The 20,226-nt window shown below is 42.0% G+C and overlaps 1 protein-coding gene across 1 annotated transcript in view; it reads right to left on the reverse strand.

Annotated features, from left to right (window-relative positions):
- LOC126252478 (putative fatty acyl-CoA reductase CG5065) overlaps positions 1 to 20,226 on the reverse strand; it is a 328,075-nt gene that overhangs the window by 133,090 nt on the left and 174,759 nt on the right. Inside the window, exon 5 of the mRNA XM_049953373.1 lies at positions 8,774 to 8,919. Within this exon, the coding sequence (XP_049809330.1) occupies positions 8,774 to 8,919 (146 nt within the window). The remainder of the gene's footprint in view (positions 1 to 8,773; positions 8,920 to 20,226) is intronic.

Raw genomic sequence — 20,226 nt, forward strand, 5'->3', positions numbered from 1 at the left:
AATATGCTATAGGGAAGTCACTGAAAAAAATGAGTTGCAAATGTGGCACCAAATTACTGTTACAATTTACAAGATACCTTTTAGGTTACTGGTATCCATGATATATACTCGCAGGTAAAATGTCCATATCTAGGACACCATTCTCTCCCTACAGTGTCAGAAGAGGAAGGTGCCATTCTGATGGGAACTAAGACATGGAAATTCATGGAAACGTAACAACAGCTGACGTGGATAAGGATGCTTGGTGGGGATACTGTGGCACAATAATTTGAGGTGTGGGATCATCTGCCAATGGGAGAACATTGATTGAGACTGAGAAGCAACAAGCTGCAGTTGATAGAGCTAACAATTTGGCCACAACGTTCCTTCTGCTACCCACTGAGAGCAGATAACATGATTTTAATGCAGCTCCAGAAATGGCACAGTCCCATAATGCGTGGGTTCTACCTGCCCTGAAAGGGGCAAAGGTGTCTGTGGCAGTCAGGTAACTGTATGTCACACATTTAAACAGTATGTATGTGAAAAGAGGGTAGTAATGCCTCTATTTTAATGGCAGTGACACAAATGTAAGTGTGGTAATTGAAAGTTGGCGGAGAATGCATTTAATTTGGGAGTAAAGGTAACTCCTGAATTATTTACAATGATTGTTCAAGCAATTTGTATAATGTTTGTTGTTCTACCTTACTTGTTAGGTACAAGATTAATGTGCTTACACAGTGACAGTCTGATCATACCTTTTCTTTGTTTATCTACTTTTTAATCTGCAGTGACAATGAAAAATTTGTGCCAGATTTGGATTTGAACCCAGATTACCTGCTTACCAAAACCAGTCACTTGACTATTAGGCTGACTGAGCATGCTTGCAAGCCTGCTCAAACTTTCATTGTCACTGATGTGTTCAACTATCATTTCCATATGCACTGAAGAGCCAAAGAAACTGGTACATCTGCCTAACATCGTTTAGGGCCCCCGCGATCATGCAGAAGTGCTGCAACATGACGTGGCATGGACTTGACTAATGTCTGAAGTAGTGCCGGAGGGAACTGACACTATGAATCCTGCAGGGCTGTCCATAAATCAGTAAGAGTATGAGGTGGTGGAGATCTCTTCTGAACAGCATGTTACAACACATCCAAGATACACTCAATAATATCCATGTCTGGGGAGTTTGGTGGCCAGAGAAGTGTTTAAACACAGAAGAGTGTTCCTGGAGCCACTATGGACATGTGGGGTGTTGCATCATTCTGCTGGAATTGCCCAAGTCTGTCAGAATGCACAATGGACATGAATGGATGCAGGTGATCAGACAAGATGCTTACGTTTGTGTCACTAGCCAGAGTCTTATCTAGATGTGTCAGGGGCCCCATATCACTCCAACTTCATATGCCCCACACCATTACAGAGCCTCCATGAGCTTGAACAGTCCCCTGCTGCCATGCAGGGTCCGTGGATTAATGATGTCACCATACTCATACATGTCCATCTGCTCAATACAATTTGAAATGAGACTTGTCTGACCAAGCAATATGTTTCCAGTAATCAACTGTCCAATACCAGTGTTCACGGACCCATGCGAGGTGTAAAGCTTTGTGTCATACAGTCACCAAGGGTACACGAGTTTGCCTTTGGCTCCAAAAGCACATAGCGATGATGTTTCATTGAATGGTTGACATGCTGACTCTTGATAGCCCAGCACTGAAATCTGCAGCATTTTGTGGAAGGGTTGCACTTCTATCACACTGAACAATTCTCTTCAGTTGTCATTGGTCCCATTCTCGCAGGATCTTTTTCCGGCTGCAGTGAAGTTGGAGATTTGATGTTTTACCAGATTTCAGGCATTCACAGTACACTTGTGAAATGCTCATATGGGAAAATCCCCACTTCATTGCTACCTTGGAGATGCTGTGTCCCATCGTTTGTATATTGACTGTAACACCACGTTCAAACTCATTTAAATTTTGATAACCTGCCATTGTAGCAGCAATAACCAGTCTAACAACTGCGCCAGACACTTGTTGTCTTATATAGGTGATGTCGACTTCAGTCCCATGTTCTGCCTGTTTACACATCTCTGTATTTTAATATGCATGCCTATACCAGTTTTTTTGGCGCTTCAGTGTACTATTACCAGGGTTTTCCCCACAGAGTATGTAAGAACAACAACAACAACAACAACAGCAACACTGGGGAGGATTATGGTTTACCTTGCCACAAATGAATTAAATAATTCATGAAAAATGAATTAAATAATTCATTTCATATAACTGTTTCCTCTTGAAACAATCCTTTCTTATCTACTAGTCATTTTCCCACAGTTTCACCTACATGTGCATTTCAAACATACATTGAACAGATCTCCTCCTGCCCCCTTTCCGTGTCCAACCCTCCCTCAGTCTGTTTCTTTCCTCCTGCCTCCACTCTCCTTATCTGTCCATTACTTGTCCCACTCTGGCTATCCTCACTGTGATTCAACTCATCTCTTCCACCCACGTCTCTGTGTCCAACTCCTCCTGCCGCAACCCCCTCTCCTTTTCTCACTGTGTGTGTACTCATCTCTTCCATCCCTGTCTCTCTGTTCACCCCCTCCCACCCCCACTCTCCCTAACTGTTCTTCACATACTGCCCCCCCTCATCCTATCCTCACCATGTGTGTGCCCACCTCTTCCTCCCCTGTCTCACTGTCCATCTGTCCCTCCACCATCTATGTCCTCCTTCCCACCTCCCTGCAACTGTTTCCTTGTCTCTGACCATGACCTCCTCCCTACCACCACCCATTTCCATAGTTCCCTTATCTTGCTGCCCACCTCCTCCTCCTCCTCCCTTCTCTTTTTGTTCAGCTCCTCATTCCCCCTTATCTCTGTCCTTCTTTTCCCCATCCTCCCTCAGTCCATCTTTTCCTGCCCCCCCCCCCCCCCTCATTAACCCATCTCCTCTTCCCCCATCTTTCTGTCCATCTCCTTCCCTCCTTGTCCCTCTGCCCATCTCTCCCCATTCCCTACCTGTCTCTCTGTCTCTTCCCTCCTTCCTCCCTCTCTTTGTTTATCATCTCCTCCTCCTCTCTCTGTCTAATCCCTCTTAATTCCCCCACTTTTTCCATCTCCTCCTGAGCCCTCTCTCCCTATCCACCCCCTACTGTCCCCCTCTCTCCATCCCTTCCTCAATCCATCTCAGTCTTCCCTCTGCCAATCACATTTGCTCATGTGGTCCCTGCAAAACAGGTTAATAAAGTAGGCTGATACTACTCCCACAACATGCCTGTTGTGCAGGGCAGCCTACTTTTTTTTTTGAGTCGTCAGTCTTTCAACTGCTTTGACGTGACCCACCATAATTTTCTCTCCTGTGCCATCCTCTTCATCTCAGAGTAGCACTTGCAATCTACATCTTCAATTATTTGATGGATGTATTCCAATCTCTGTCTTCCTCTACAGTTTTTACCCTCTAAAGCTCCCTCTAGTAAGATAGAAGTTATTCCCTGGTGTCTTAAAAGATGTCCTTATCATCGTGTCCCTTCTTCTTGTCAATGTTTTCCATATTCTTCTTTCCTCTTCAATTCTGCACAGAACCTCCAAATTCCTTGCCTTATCAGTCCACCTAATTTTCAACATTTTCCATAGCACCACATCTCAAATGTTTTGATTCTCTCCTGTTCTGGTTTCCCCACAGTCCAAGTTTACTACCACACAGTGCAGTGCTCCAAACGTACATTCTCAGAAATTTCTTCCTCAAATTAAGGTCTATATTTGATACTAGCAGACATTAACCAGGAATGCCCTTTCTGCCAATGCTGGTCTGCTTTTGATGTCCTCCTTGCTCCATCCTTCATTGGTTAATTTGCTGCCCAGGTATCTACCTTGTGACCATCAATCCCGATATTAAACATCTTGCTGTTCTCATTTCCACTACTTCTCATTACTTTCATCTCTCTACAATTTACACTCAATCTATATTCTGCACTCAGAATATGGATTGAGAGTAAACCATTCAGCAGCTCTTGTAATTCTTCTTCACTTTCACTCAGGATAGCAATGTCATCAGCAAATATTACCACTGATATCCTTTCACCACGAATTTTAATTCCACTCTTGAAACTCTCTTTTACTTTAATCACTGCTTCTTTGATGTACAGACTGAAACTAGGGTCAAAAGACTACATGCCTGGGTTACGCCCTTTCTAATCCGAGCCCTTCATTCATTCTTCCGCTCATGCTCTTGGCTCTTGTACATGTTGTGTATTACCTACCTCTCCCTATCTCTACCCCTACTTTCCTCAGAATTTCATACATCTTGCACCATTTGACACTGTCTAACACTTTTTCCAGGTTGACAAATCCTATGAAAGTGTCTTGATTTTTCTGTAGTCTTCCTTCCATTATCAACCGCAACATCAGAACTGCCTCTCAGATCCCTTTACCTTTCCTAAAGCCAAACTGATTGTCATCTAACATATTCTCAATTTTCTTTTCCATTGTTCTGTATATTATTCTTGTCAGCAACTTGGATGCATGAGCTATTAACTTCCATGAGCTATTAACTTCCGTGACTGCCCTTGTTAGCGATGTCCATTTCTCTTCAACTGAACTGCCTACTGAGCTATTTCTTATTGCAATATCTACAGCCTTAGAGAACTACAAGCATTTTTCGTCATTCCTTAGTACTTCTGTAATGCTCATCTTTGTGCACACATTAGGAGCTGAAAAACCTGTTTTTGCCTGTATTTATGATACTATGGGAGCTGGGAGCTTCTAACCTCACAAAGCTGAGTCTCATGGGGCAAGCAGTATGTGTGCCTAATTCATTTGAAAACAATCCAGTGGTTTAGGAGGAAATATGGATGTACACACATAACATATATTTTAGCAATTTCTTCAAGGCTTTGCCCACGTTCAGCACACATATTGAACACACCTTCTCCTCTCTCTCTCTCTCTCTCTCTCTCTCTCTCTCTCTCTCTCTCTCTCTCTCTGCACCCATCTCTTCTTCCCCCAGTCTGTACACCTCATCCTCCCACTTCTATCTATCTCCTCCTCTCCACTCTCTCAGTCTCTTAACCTCCTCCACCACCTCCCTTCGTCCATTTATTCCAGCCCCTATCTCTGACCATATCTTCCTTCCCTCTCCCCAATTCCACCTCTTTATCTTCCACCTGTGAACTACCCCTCTACATCTTCAACCTGCCTCACGTAGCTCCCCCTTTCCCCTCTCTCTGTCCATTTCCTCCTCCCCCCACCCTGTCCATCCCCTACTCTATCCATCTCAAGCTGTCACCCAGCTGTGCTAGTTGGCATGTGGGGCCCCTGCAATACAATTCAATAAAGCAGGCTGATGCTACTACCACAACATACCTGTCATACAAGGCAGGCTACAGATCAGGGGCTTGAAAACCATTTATTTGGCCCTGATGTACAGGCTTCCATGCAAAGCAGACCAATACTACAACACAATGTGCTTGTCACGCAGAGCAGCCTACAAGTGGGGACCCGGAAAACCATTTTTTGACACTGACATGTAGGTTGTCTTGCATAGAAGGTCAATTAGGCAGGACAATACTGTTTGTATACAACATGCCTGTCACACAGGGCAGCCTAAACGCCAGGGGCTGGAAGAAAAACGTTTTTGCCTGTACCTGTGCGTCCAGTGGATCTACAAGTTTATACACCCGACAGTGCTATTGCTTGTGAAGCCTGCAGTTTCTATGCCAAATCTGGTTGAAACTGATCTAGGGGTCTGAAGGAGATCTCAGACATATGCACCTACACTCTGCTTTAGAAGAAGTTGGTGCTTAAGTTTGTAGCATTTTTTCCACAAGTTTAATGAACACTACAGATAGACGTGAAAGAGACTTTAGTCATGAATGATATATTCTCATTCACTACTTACAACAGTCTACCAAAGCTGGGGCAAGTTTTCCGTTTTGCAACTGCAATACTCATCGATCCGTGTTCAGAGTGCATTTTAATTCAGAAAGGAAGTTCCTTGAAGGTTGTTTGATAGAAAGCAGAAAAGGTGAAAAATCTGAGGGCACAAGATCAGTTCTCAGTTGTTGACAATAAATGTTAGCACTAATGGCTACACCTCGGGGAAGCAATTCATAGTACAACAGATCATTACTGTTTCACTGTATGCATACATTATCTTTTGTGTATTCGTGCACATCTTTGTATGGAGAGTGGCTGCATTGTTCGAGCTCAACAATTCCTTTATTTTCCTTATGTTTGCATAAGGATACCATTTCTTGTCATCAGTAACAATACAGGATAGGATTGGTCAGTGTCATTCACAAGCCAACTGACAATGAACAAGCAGCCACCACATACGGCCATCTGCTGATTTTTGTGATTTTGGTTTAGACCATGCAGTACCCGTGCACCCAATTTTTGAACTTTCCACACTGCATGCAAATGCTGGACAGTGATGAATGATCACAGCACATCACATTTGCCAGCTCTTGAATATAATGACATGAATCATTGTCGATTAATGTGTTTAAACTACCTTCATTAAATCCTGAAGGACTTTCTGAACTCTGAGTATCCTCCTTTAAATGGGAAAACTATTTTCTTGTCGAACTCTGTCCAACGGCATTATCCCCATACATGGCACATGTATTTCTGGCTGCCTGTGCTGCTGTCATCTCTCTGTTGAAATCAAACAGAAGAATTCAGAAATCTCCTGATTTCCCCACTTTGGCACTGTATTTTATGGCATCCACAGCCCTACTCACTATTCCCAAGTGACAAAATGAGAATATGTGCATTCAAATAGCAACAGTAAACTACAAATAAAAAATGACAATCTATATATAAACCCATAGCAACTGGAATACCTACATGCAAAACAAAAACATTATGAAGTTATGCCCTAACCTAATGTATACAATAGCCCTTTCCCCATTATTTTGCCTGCATACATGTTGACACATATAGTGCATCTATCACCTCCTCCCCCCTCTCTGCTGTCACCTCTTTCTCCCACATCTCTCAATGCAGAGGATGTGGAGCGTTCATTTATTCCAATCTGTAAATCTAGTGTACAGCACTTCAAAGTTGAAAACTGTCTAAAGCTTTACCAACACTGTATTGACTGCTGGAGTGTATTTTCCCATGGAATATATATCTGAGCTCCATGTAAGACATGTAGCAAGCATTGGTCAATCTTCTCCACCACCATCTCTCTGCCAACCTCTCTTTCCATGGTCTCTCTGTGTATTTCTTCCTTCCCACCTCTCTGTGTCCATCTTCACTAACTCATCCTCTCCTTATCAATTTCTGTCTCCTCCTCCCCTTAACTATGACCATTTCGTCCTCCCCCTCTCTATAACCAGTCCTCCCCCCTCTTCCCCCCACACTCCTCTTTTTCTTTGTCCATCTCCTTCTGACCCTCCCACTCTCTCTGTTGATCCCTTCCTCACTCCTCTCTGTGTCCATCTCTTCTTCCTCCTGTCTCCCTGTCCATTTCATCCTCCCACTTCTATCTCTCCATCTCCTCTGCCTCCCCCTCTCTGACCATGTATCTTTCTCCCCCTGCCTCTCACCATATCCTCCTCCTCCCCCCCCCTCTTTTTTCCACCAGCCCACTACCTCTCTATACCTTCCAACTGCCTACTACATCCCCCCTTCTGCCCCCCTCTCTCTCTCCCCATCCCCTCCTCTATCCATCTCAACCTTCTTCCTGCTGTGCCTGTCACAAGTATAGACCTGGCAAAACAGGAGGGCAAAACAAAGCTGATACTAATCCCACAACATGCCTGTTGTATTGGTCAGTTTACGTGGGGGTCCGAAAAACTGTATCCTGCCCCTGATGTGTAGGGTGACGGCAAAGCAGGTCAATGAAGCAGGCCGATACTACTCTGCACAAAACGCCTGATGTGAAGGGCAGCATACACATCAAATGCTGTAAAAAACATTTTTTCGCATATCTCCACTTCTATAGGAGCTGATATTCGTGAAGTGTGCTGTTCGTGTGCCAAATTTGGTTGAAATCAATCTAGGTGTTTGGGAGGAAATAATGGATCCACACACACCCTGTTATATTTATAGGACTGGATTTTAAATGTTGTAGTTGTGGTAACTCACCTTATCAAGAACATATAATTATGCTGCCTCATAAATAGTTTGAAAATATTTAAAAACACTGAGTCCTATACACGGACCCAGCAGATTAGCTGAGAGTGCTAATGCGCTGCTTCCTGGACTCGGGTAGGTGCACTGGTCCTAGATCGAATCCACCCAGTGGATTCATGATGTGGGCTGGAGTGCCGGCCAGCCTGGATGTGGTTTTTAGGCGGTTTTCTACATCCCACTAGGTGAATATTGGGCTGTTCTCCACATCCCTCCTCAGTTACACGACTCGCAGACATATGTAACATGTTCGCACTCTTTCATGGTTTACACTAGATGCAGACAGCTGGGGTACACTGATTCCATCCCAGGGGTATGGGGTGGTGGCAGCAAGGGCATGTAGCCACAACTTTAAATTAACCATGCCAAATCCAATTGTAGGAATACTGACCCTGCGAAAACTGCGGGACAAGGCATGCATAAAAGAAAGAAAAAGGAAGACTAATTCCCATACTCCTTAAAATGGTCTAAAGCTTTTCCTAAATCTTGTATCACTGGTGACATCATCCAGTTAAAATTCAATAACTTCAGTGACATGTTTTGTACAAATAACTTTAAGAGATACAACAGCACTGTATTTTACAAATATCTGGACAAAGAAATTGTACAAGACAGTCAGTTTTGGATAATGATGTATTTACTTTTGTGCTACTCACTTTGGGGTGATAGAAGCAAGAGATTCTTCATCCAGCCATTGGACTAAATGCATGATATCATGTGGATCATGAGGTGGTGGGTAAATTTTTTCCTCCAGCACCTCTTGTTCACAGTGGCAGAATGCTGTTGATAAGTGAACTATTACCTGTTAGAGGGAGAAGAGAGTCATATATTATATTTTAATACAGTGTCTTTGGTGAATTATTTGGATTGAAACACATACTTAGGTTACACTAAGATCAAATAACTGTAATTACACTAAAATTATGTGATTTTTGGTATCAATGACTTCAGAAGAAAAAAAGGAATAAGACACTGAAACTACAGCCCCTGAAAATTAAGAGCATGTGATTTAATTCTATAAACTCATGCACAAGAAGGTATTACATCTGTGTATGGATTAAAAATAAAATAAAAAGTTGTCTTGTTTGCAATACATTTTTATGACTTTGACCAGTTAATTCAGCTTTGGAGGTGTCATTTCATTTCATTCATTTCATCCACTGGATTCATTACATGCTTAAATAGTGTAGTGAATATAGGATAAGTCAAATTTGAGAAAGAAGAAGAAGATGAAGCATTTATTTTGCCACACAACAGTATAAACAGGTGATAGTGCAGTAGAAAAATGTAAAAAAAAAAAAAAAAAGATACAGAATGCAAACAACTGCAACATGCATAATGGCAGACAAAAATGTTTTTAACTTTTTCCAACTTAACAGATTTGCACACACATTCTGGCAAATGGTTAATGTGCTCAGTATGGTATGTGACGACCTCTGGTAGCAATTAGGCCAGACAATAATGGGACATGCTGTGAATGATGTCATCAGTCTCATGCTGAGGTAGTGATGCCCATTCTTCCTGCAGAGATGCTAGCAGTCTTGGAGAGTGGTTGGTGGATGCTGATGTGATGCAAGCTGTCTCCCTTGTGCATCCTAGACATTCTCTATGGGATTCAAATTGGGAGAGTGAGCAGGCCATCCTATGCATGCAATATCTTCTGTTTCCAAGAAAACATCAACCACCTGTGCTCTATGATTTTGAGCATTATCATCCATCAATATGATGCCTGGGCCCACAGCACTTTGCAACAACCGCAAATGAGGTCTCAAGATCTCCTCATGATACCTGACAGCAATTAAACCTTGCTGGTTTACCCATACAACTTCATGAAGAGGGGTTTGAGTGGCGAACATAATCCCTGTCCACACAATTAGGGATCCTCCTTAATCTTGGTCTCTTTCTCCAATGTTTGGGTCCCGAAATTATGCTCCACATTCCCTCCAGATGCGAATCTATTGTGAATCACTCTCCAAACTAAACTGGGACTCATCTATGAAAACAACATTGTCCCACTGTTCGGCCGCCCAGGTGGCATGTTGATGACTCCACTCTAGATGTTTCCTACTGTGAAGATGCATCAGAGGTAGACAAACAGCTTGTCTCCAATAATAAAGGCCACTCTGCCAAAGCCTTCTGTGCACTGCCTTGATACAACATGTCCAGTGTACGCTGTGAGCTCACATGGCAGTTGCCCTGCAGTACTAAGATGGTGATGTCATACCCTTAAAGCCAAATAATGGTCTTCTCTTCTGAAGTCACATGTGGTCAGCCCTTCCCTGGTCTTTGGGATACAGTTTTAGTTTCTATAAACTGCCACCACATCTCAGAAACAACAGAATGATTCACCTTAAGCCATTGGACCAAATCAGTTTGTTACTGTCCTACTTCCTTTCTTTCTATGGCCCTCCACCACAGAGAATATGGTACACATCTTATCTGTGCCATACTGCACCATACTGTGACTGTGTACACAGTGATTGTAGATGTGGGGCTACCCAGCAAACACTACCTCGTTTCATAGGTGCCCTGACATCATCATTGGCATGGTTGTCCATTGGCCGGAATGCCATTTTCCGTGCAGAACACTATCTTATGGAATCTGGTTGACAGTTTGTATGATTTTATAGTGAATTAGATAAATAATGGGGAAATATCAGTTTGTTGCTTTACTTTTGGACATCAGTGTATGTAATGAATATGGTCTTGGCAAAATATTAAAGAAGAAGGACTGCAAAGTCGAAATTATTGCCATGCTTTTAGAAGCATTATAAATGTGACAAACTCAAAAAGCAAAACAGGAAATGTGAAAATAAAAGAAACAACAAACTAGTATTAGTTACTATGAGGCCTACTAGGACCTGTGGAAACAAATGTGGTAGCATCTATGAAAACTGCAGGAAATCACTAAGAGTGCTAATGTATGTGCAAGTTGTGAGACAAACTTTCACTTTTGATGTGCTAAGGTATACTGCTCATTGAAAGAAAACAAGAACTTCACAAATATGTGGAAGTGTAATATGTGTATTGATATCATAAATAGGTCCACAAGTATTCCACTAACAAACAATTTAAAGTGCTTAGTGATGACAGTGCCTTTGTAGATCATACTGAACGTATGCAGATACCACAAGTTCCAGAAGCTCTTGTCGGAAGCACTACTACTTGTAAACCTCAGTGTGATGTTCAAATTCCACATGGTGCTGTTCCTGCACCTCAAAATATCCACCAACATGATTCGGACTGTAATCACTTGAGGGAGCTTGTGATTCTTGCTGACAGTCACAGGCATGAGATCACTTCTTGTGTAACTGAAGTGCAGAAACTGTGAGGGCAGCAGGTTTCATCAAACCTGGTGCACCTCTATCTCACATAAAGAAACATATTCATTCAGAGGGAATTAGCCACTTGTGGTTGAAGGGTTTCATTATACCGTCTGGTGACTCAAATGATGTGTACAGGAATGAAACATCAGTAGCATTCCAAGAACTAATGGAGTACTTGCTCTATCTGGGACAGCAAATGTTATATATGTAAACATTTCACACCAGTACAACTTATCACCATGGTTAAGTGTGAACAGGGAGATTACAACTGCAAATAAACAGTTCTAAAATATAAGAAAACATTTTTCAAATGTTAATGTTCTGGATATCAGAGGCATTGGTCAAAGGTTTCATGCTCCACATGGCCTTCAATTAATTGGCTTTGAAAAAAGTGATGCTGCCAGCGTGCAGGGACGAGGGGGAGAGTAGGTCAGCCAAGTGCAGTCAGGAGGTTAGATGGAGGGTGGGTGGGTGGGGGGGGGGGGCAGGTAGCGGAAAAGGAGAGAAATAAAAAGACTGGGTGTGTCAGTGGAATAGAGGGCTGTGTAGTGCTCGAATGGCAACAGGGCAGGAGCTAGATGGATAAGGACAATGACTAACAAAGGTTGAGTCCAGGAGGGTTCAGAGTATGTAGGATATACAGCAGAGAGAGTGCCCACCTGCACAGTTCAGAAAAGCTGGTGTTGGTGGGGAGAATCCAGATGGCACAGGCTGTGGAACAGCCATTGAAATGAAGGACACCCTGTTGAGCAGCATGCTCAGCAACAGGGTGGCCCAGTTGTTTCTTGGCCAAAGTTTGTCGGTGGCCATTCATGCAGACATGCAGCTTGTTAGTTGTTATGCCCATGTAGAATGCAACACAGTGATTGCAGCTTAGCTTGTAGATCACTTGATTGGTTTCACAGGTACCCCGGCTTTTAATGGGATAGGTGATATTAGTGACTGGACTGGAGTGGGTGGTGATGGGAGGAAGTATGAGACAGGTCTTTTACAGGGATATGAGCCATGAGGCAAGGGGTTGGAAGCAGAGGTTGTGTAGGGATGGACAAGGATATTGTTTGGGTTCTGTGGGTGGCAGAATACCACTGTGGGAGGGGTACGATGAGAGGTAGTGGAAACCCTGACAGAGAATGTAATTCGGTTGCTTCAGTCCTAGGTGGTACTGAGTCACGAGGGCAGTGCTCCTCTGTGGGTGGATGGTGGGACTTTGAGAGGTGTTGGGTAACTGAAGAGATAAAGCACAGGAGCTCTGATTTTGTACAAGGTTGGGAGGGTAGCTACGATCTGTAAAGGCCTGAGTGAGACTCTTGATATAATTTAAAAGGGATTGCTCATCACTACAGACACACAGCCATGGTTGGCTAGGCTGTATGGAAAGGACTTCTTGGTATGGAATGGGTGGCACCTGTCAAGGAGGAAGTATTGCTGGTGGTTGGTAGGTTTGATATGGACAGAGATACTAATATAGCCATCTTCGAGGTGGAGGTCAACATCGAGGAAGGTGACTTGATGGATAAAGTAGGCCCAGGTGAAGCAAATGGGAGATAAGGTGTTGAGGTTCTGGAGGAATGTGGATAGGGTGTCCACACCCTTGATCCAGATCATGAAGATGTCATCAATGAATCTGAACCAGGTGATAGGTTTGGGATTCTGGGTGTTGGAAGAGTTCCTTTAGGTGGCCTATGAATAGCTTGGCATAAGATGGTGCCATGCAGGTGCCCACAGCCGTATCCTGGATTTGTTTGTAGGTAATGTCTTCAAAGGAGAAGTAATTGTGGGTGAGGATAATCATGGTGACTAGGAAGGAGGCGGTTCATTTGGAATCTGTCGGTCACTGGGGAAAGTGTGTTCAATAGCAGTGAAGCCATGGGCATTAGGGATGTTAGCGTAAAGGGAGGTGGCATCAATAGTGACAAACAGGGCACTGTGTGGTAAAGGAACAGGAGAGTTTATGGAGGAAGTGGTAGTTATCTTTTATGTAGGAGGGTAGTTTTTGGGTAATACGCTGAAGGAGTTGCTCAGTGAGAGCAGAGATTCTCCCAGTGGGGGCATAGTAACTGGCTGCAATGGGGCATCCTGGGTGGTTGGATTTTTGGACTTCAGGGAACATTTGGAATGTAGGAGTGCGGGGAGTGGTAGTGGTGATGAGAGAGCTGGACTCTGGGGAGAGGTTCTGGGATGGGGCTAAGGATTTGAGGAGAGACTGGAGATCCTGCTGGATTTCTGGAATGGGGTCACTGTGGCAGGGTTTGTAGGTGGTTGAATCTGACAGCTGGCGCGGAGTCCTTCTGCCAGGTAATCCTTGCTGTTAAAAACAACAGTGGTGGGTCAATTGCAGATCTTTCTGTGGATGTAAGGTAAGTTTAAATGTTGAGGGATTTGGGAAATGATGGTGAGGCAGTGTTCAAAGTTAGGAAACTCTGGAAAGTTAACAGTCAATGATTTGGGGGCAGTGGCGGTGGATCACAGTTGGATGGAGGAGTTAACTATGTCAGGCAAGGTTTAACATTGATCTTTGGTTGAGTTGGATTGGTAGAGTTGGTGGCGAAAAAGTGTTTCCTTGTAGGGACTGAGATTAGTAAAGGAGGTCTTTAACAAGTTGTGCACTATTGAATGAGGGTGGGGCAAAAAGTGAGTCCTTTGGAAAGGACTGATATCTCTTTGGGATTAAGGCTTTTGGAGGAAAGGTTCATGACTGTGTATTGGGTCTGTTTAGGCTCTGGATTCTGTGTGGTGGTGGGAGGGAGTTTTTGAAGGTGGGGTAAATGTAGTCTGTGAGACAGGGTTTGTCTGCTATGAGGGGATGTGGAAGAGGTTTGGAGATTGCCGTAGATGTGGTGAGCAATGGTAGTCCAAGGCAGGAGTAGGAAGTGAGCAGGTTAGAGAGTTTTTGGAGGTGGTATTGTGCATGTTGCTCTAGTTCCTGGACAGCAAGAGCTTCAATGTATGTGATGGAATCCAGGAATTTGGGATTTCATAACAGGAGAATTTTGCAGATGGAGAGAAGGTATTGCAAGGAGTTTTGTGCCTGACCAATATGGTTTTGCAGGACTATAGTGGTGAAGGCTGGATTAAAAAAAAAAAAAAACGAATATATCCACCAACTACACTCACTCCAGTTGTGTTTCTTCAAGACTGATTCACAGAACTGCCTCTTGGGGCTTTTGTAAGTGTTCAGAATAGCTTCTCACAAGGTGACAGGAAGTAAAGAATTATTCTTCAGTATAACTCAAAGACCAACTGAAGCTTTTTTTCTTGCAGAAAAAGCAACACCTCAATGTTAGACAAGTGCATTATGAAGTCACACATATAAGACTTAATTTTCGAAGCAGGAGACTGAATGCTTAGACTAACTTTTCATTATCCCACTAAGATAAATTTATTTCCGCAGTGTACGCGCATTATTAATCTAAGAAAGCAATGTTATAGAATATCTTCTCTCTGTTCCTAGCACTTGATGCTCATTGGAGACATCTCATGAAGTAAGTTTTATTTTATTTGTAAGCATACAAAATCTTTTTAATTTGTATATTGGGTGAATGTTAACAAAACCTGCAGGGACAGATTTCTGACTGGAAATGGAGGAAAAAAGATCCTATAAACATGTGTCCGGAAATGCATCAGTGCCACGGTAGATGGCGCTGACTAATGAAAGTTCCTCTGACCATATGCTGTGTGTTCCTCATGTGCTGCAAAGTGTGTGGCTGATACAGCATACTGTAAGCAGCCGAATGATGGTGTTTGTGTATGGTCAAGCAGATGTAAATGGTCATGAGGCAGAACCTGGTCCTCCAAATCTGGTGTATGCACAGTCTGCCAACTCCCTGCATGTTCATCTCTCTGACAGGACCCATGTTCACAAAAATGTCCAAAGAGAGCTTGAAATATTATGTCATGTAGTTGGTATCTGTGAGGGTGGTTATTTTGACATAGCCATGCTGCCTCTTGATTGTTTTCATCCGATTGGCCATACACAAACACCATTTCATCTTGTTCCCAACATGAATATTGGGTCTTTCACACAAGGAACACGTCACATGGCCAGAGGAACTTTTATCTGTAAACATGATATATCATTGCAACAATATATTTCCAGATACATGTTCCTACGGATCTTTTTTCTTCTGTTTCCACTCAGGAATCCATCCCTGCAGTTTGTTGGTTTTATTAATGTTCACCCTGTGTAGAACTTGTAAGTAAGTAAGTAAGTAAGTAAATATTTTCTACTCTGATAAGAAAAAATATGTTTGGATTAGGTTGTTTCTGTGTATTCTCTGCAATTTTAGTGCTAAATTTGGGCAAAAATTTAATAGTGCAGATAGATTGCTAGTAATGATTATTTGACACTTGTTGAGTAGATGGGAAGGCAGCCTAGCACAAATAATTTATCCGAAGGAGGTAGTGCTCTGTGTTCATTAAGGCTGGCAACTATTTCTTAGTGGCCACATGTAGAGCACATGTTCATTCCAACATTTTTACTTTGAATTCCTACTTTTTAATTGCTTTTGTCCTACCACATTTAAATTGAAATGCTATAGTAAAGAGAAATAATGATGCAGGTTTGAAAAATAAAATCTGTGCAGTAGAGCCTGCCTTATCAATTTTAAATGTGACAGAAATCAGTTGTATGATAGAGGGAAGATGGACATAAAAATGCAAGAGTTTTGGCAAAAATATAAGGCACAATCATTTGGTGACAACCATGCATGCAATATTTTGAATATGCTCTCAGTGAAGTAAAACTTGGGGCAAATTTCTAAGCTTTAACAGTGAATGCTACAGTCTCACAACAAATGACTCTCTCATTCTGCTAGGATGTAAATAAAAAGGAGGCTAATGACTTCACAAAGAAACTGAACACAGTGCTGCAGTTTTTAAATTTTGCCAATGTTATTGTAACAACGTTGCCATTCAGGTATGGCCTCCTTGACTGATTATGCATTAACAGAGAAATTATGCAAACTAATAACAAACTAAAATACTTTTGTGCTAAACTTGTGAATGTAAAGTTGTTAGACTTTGGTAGCTACGAAAGGAGCTGTTTCACCAGGCATGGTATGCATCTGAATCAGCACAGTAAAAGGGAGGTTGTCACTAATGTAAACCAGGATGCAGAGAGAATACTCTGCACAAAAACAAAGAAGGTACAATCAAACCTGTAATTTTGCTGGGTGCTCCTTTACAGGGAAATTGTTGAGTCCTTCTGGATTTGGCCCAAAAACAACGAAAAATTGTGGGTACAGAACAAAAAACAAAGTACAGAACTCAAACCAAATGCATCAGTGGCACTGTAAATATGACTAAAAACACTGCAGTACACAAAACAAAATAATTTACAGCAACTAGAAAAGACAAGCACAGTAGTAGTAAGTGATCCTCATAGTTCTGAAATACATGCATCAGTGGCACTGTAAATATGATTAAGAACACTGCAGTACACAAAACAAAATAATTTACAGCAACTAGAAAAGACAAGCACAGTAGTAGTAAGTGATCCTCATAGTTCTGAAATACTTTTCAGAACTATGAGGATCACTTACAACTACTGTGCTCATAGTTCTGAAATACTTTTCAGAACTATGAGGATCACTTACAACTACTGTGCTTGTCTTTTCTAGTTGCTGTAAATAATTTTGTTTTGTGTACTGCAGTGTTCTTAGTCATATTTACAGTGCCACTGATGCATGCGGTTTGAGTACATTAACACCTGCATATTAACAGTCTGTAAAAAGTAAATGTCTGGTATGAAACACAGTGGTGAGTGTGTGTGTGTGTGTGTCTACATTAATAAGACACTTAAACTAAATTATGAAATTAGAGATGAAAATACACTTGGTGTAGAGTCCAGTTCCGAAATTGCAGCTGTACTGTTTCCAAAACTAGAAATTATGGCTGTCACCCTTCCAACTGCTATGAGGATTTGTTCACAGAAAGTGTTGACAAACTGTTAGTCTTGTTTCTCAAGAATAAAAATTGCACTGTTATAATATTTGGTGGCATTAAAATTGATATTAGGTTGAAAAGTAAAGCTGTATGCTACTTACTTAACACATCAAGATCAATAAACTTTTACTGGATAAATGACAAGCCCACAAGGCTAATCACATATCAGGATAATATTATGTGCAGTTTACAGTTAAGCAGAATGCACTCTAAAACAATTTAACTAGGTGTATGTGGCCACAAAGTCATGTGGCTTAGAATTCCCATAGACGATAAAACAGATACCTGCTATGGAAGAGTAATCAGGCCAATTAATGAAACAAAGCTAATGAACCTAAGATCTAGATTTAGCTTAATAGACTGGAATGAACTAATTATGCATGGTATGAAAACTTAATGAGTCAACCAAAAGAGTTTTAGGTATGCTAATTGAAGAATTGGCCCCAAGTATTATAATAAATATTGTAAGTGAAACTCTCATTCTAAACAAAGAATTTTAAAACATTAGAACATGTGATAACTTAATAATATAAGAATCTTGAAGCTCCTGTATTATGATAGGTCACATAATAGTATATTACTGAGCACAAGATAACTGCAATTAAGGCAGAAAAAAGGAAAGCCAGTGACAGATACATTCGTAACTCTTTAAGTAAATGTGAAGCAGCATTGCAAACCATCAAAAGACACACTGCAAAAAGAATGATTGCAGTATTCCAGTTCCTTCTGACGCACTAAATACATTCTTTGCCAGTGCTATCTTAGCCAATGTTGAGGATGGTGTGAGCGAGACAGAAGCACTACTGCTGCCATTACACATTAAACCAACTGACAGTTTTAGATGGTGTTATGTAACTTTTAGATAGATAAAAGAAGCTACAGCCAAACAAAGTGATTACTGAGCTGAAGATCACTGAATTTTCTAATTTTGGTGTTAGACAGATAAGAAAAGAGATAATAATGCCTTAAACAAAAGTGATAAACAAAATATTAAGTGAAAGTGTTTATCTAGAATATCCGTGTTCACAACTGGAAATAAGAAAGGTAATACCATATCACTTGACAATTATCAACCCATTTCACTTCTCCCAACAATTTCTAAAGTAATAGATTATTGCATGCATCAACTGATGAACCAATATTTTGAATATAATAAACTACTGTGCACTGCAAAATATGGCTTTAGATCTACCTTTTCCATTGTGAAAGCAGTTGACAATGACATAACAGCAGTGTATGACTGCACTGAGAATAAGCAAATATCCTACATGACACTGCTGGATCTCTAGAAACCCTTTGAAATACTGTGCCACAACGTCTTAACAAAAAAGCCCTCCTCCTACTGTAGTCATACCTAAGCAATAGAAAACAGTTAGTGTGTGAAAATCACAAACATAAAATTATCTATCTATTGCAAAATCGGCATTTGTGATACACACACCTTAAAAAAAAGTTTTGCATCAGGCCAGTTCCCAGAACTCCTGAAGCTAGACATTGCCCGTGGATATTGTATCACAGACACAGTCCCTTTGACTGTTTAGAGATGTCACTAAACCTGCCCAAAGATGTAAACAACCATGCATGAGAAGCACCTATTAGACGGACGGGTCCGACAGCCGATCAGTTCCAGTCATTCCACCAGGACGGAGGTACGTGGCTCATGTTGACGGTAGTTCAACCATGTCTAGATGGTCAGTACCACGGTTTGATCATGTCCACATTGTTACTTTGTGCTAGGAAGGGCTCTCAACAAGGGAAGTGCCCAGACATCTCGGAGTGGACCAAAGCGATGTTGTTCGGACATGGAGGAGATACAGAGAAACAGGAACTGTCGATGACATGCCTCGCTCACGCCGCCCAAGGGCTACTACTGCAGTGGATGACCACTACTTACGGATTATGGCTCAGAGAAGCCCTGACAGCAACACCACCATGTTGAATAATGCTTTTCGTGCAGCCACAGGACGTCGTCTTATGACTCAAACAGTGCACAGTATGCTGCATGGTGCACAACTTCACTCCAGGCATCCATGGCGAGTCTGTCTTTGCAACCATGACACCATGCAGCATGATATAGATGGGCCCAACAACATGCTGAATGGACCACTCAGGATTGGCATCACGTTTTCTTCACTGATGAGTGTTGCATATGCCTTCAACCAGACAATTATCAGAGACATGTTTGGGGGCAACCCAGGTTCCTTGCTGTTTTGTGGTGGCATTATGTGGGGCCAACGTACACTGTTGGTGGTCATGGAAGGTGGCGTAACGGCTGTATGATATGTGAATGCCATCCTCAAAACAATAGTGCAACCATATCAGTAGCATATTGGTGAGGCATTCATCTTCATAGATGACAATTTGCAACCCCATCATGCACATCTTGTGAAGAACTTCCTTCAGGACAACAACATCGCTCAACTAGAGTGACCAGCATGTTCTCCAGACATGAACCCTATCGAACATGCCTGGGATAGATTGAAAAGGGCTATTTATGGATGACGTGACCTACCAACCACTCTGAGGAATCTACGCTGAATCGCCGTTGAGGAGTGGGACAATCTGGACCAACAGTGCCTTGATGAACTTGTGGATAGTATGCCATAATGAATACAGGGATGCATCAGTGCAGAGGACATGATACTGGGTATTAGAGGTACTGGTATGTACAGCAATCTAGACCACCAGCTCTGGAGGTCTTGCTGTATGGTGGTACAACATGCAATGTGTAGTTTTCAGGAGTAATAAAAAGGACAGAAATGATGTTTATAGATCTCCATTCCAATTTTCTTGGAACCGAGGTGATGCAATATTTTTTGTTTACGTGTGTAGTTACTGTA

This window comes from Schistocerca nitens, chromosome 4 (genome assembly GCF_023898315.1).
Source record: "Schistocerca nitens isolate TAMUIC-IGC-003100 chromosome 4, iqSchNite1.1, whole genome shotgun sequence".
NCBI classification, from domain to species: domain Eukaryota; kingdom Metazoa; phylum Arthropoda; class Insecta; order Orthoptera; family Acrididae; genus Schistocerca; species Schistocerca nitens.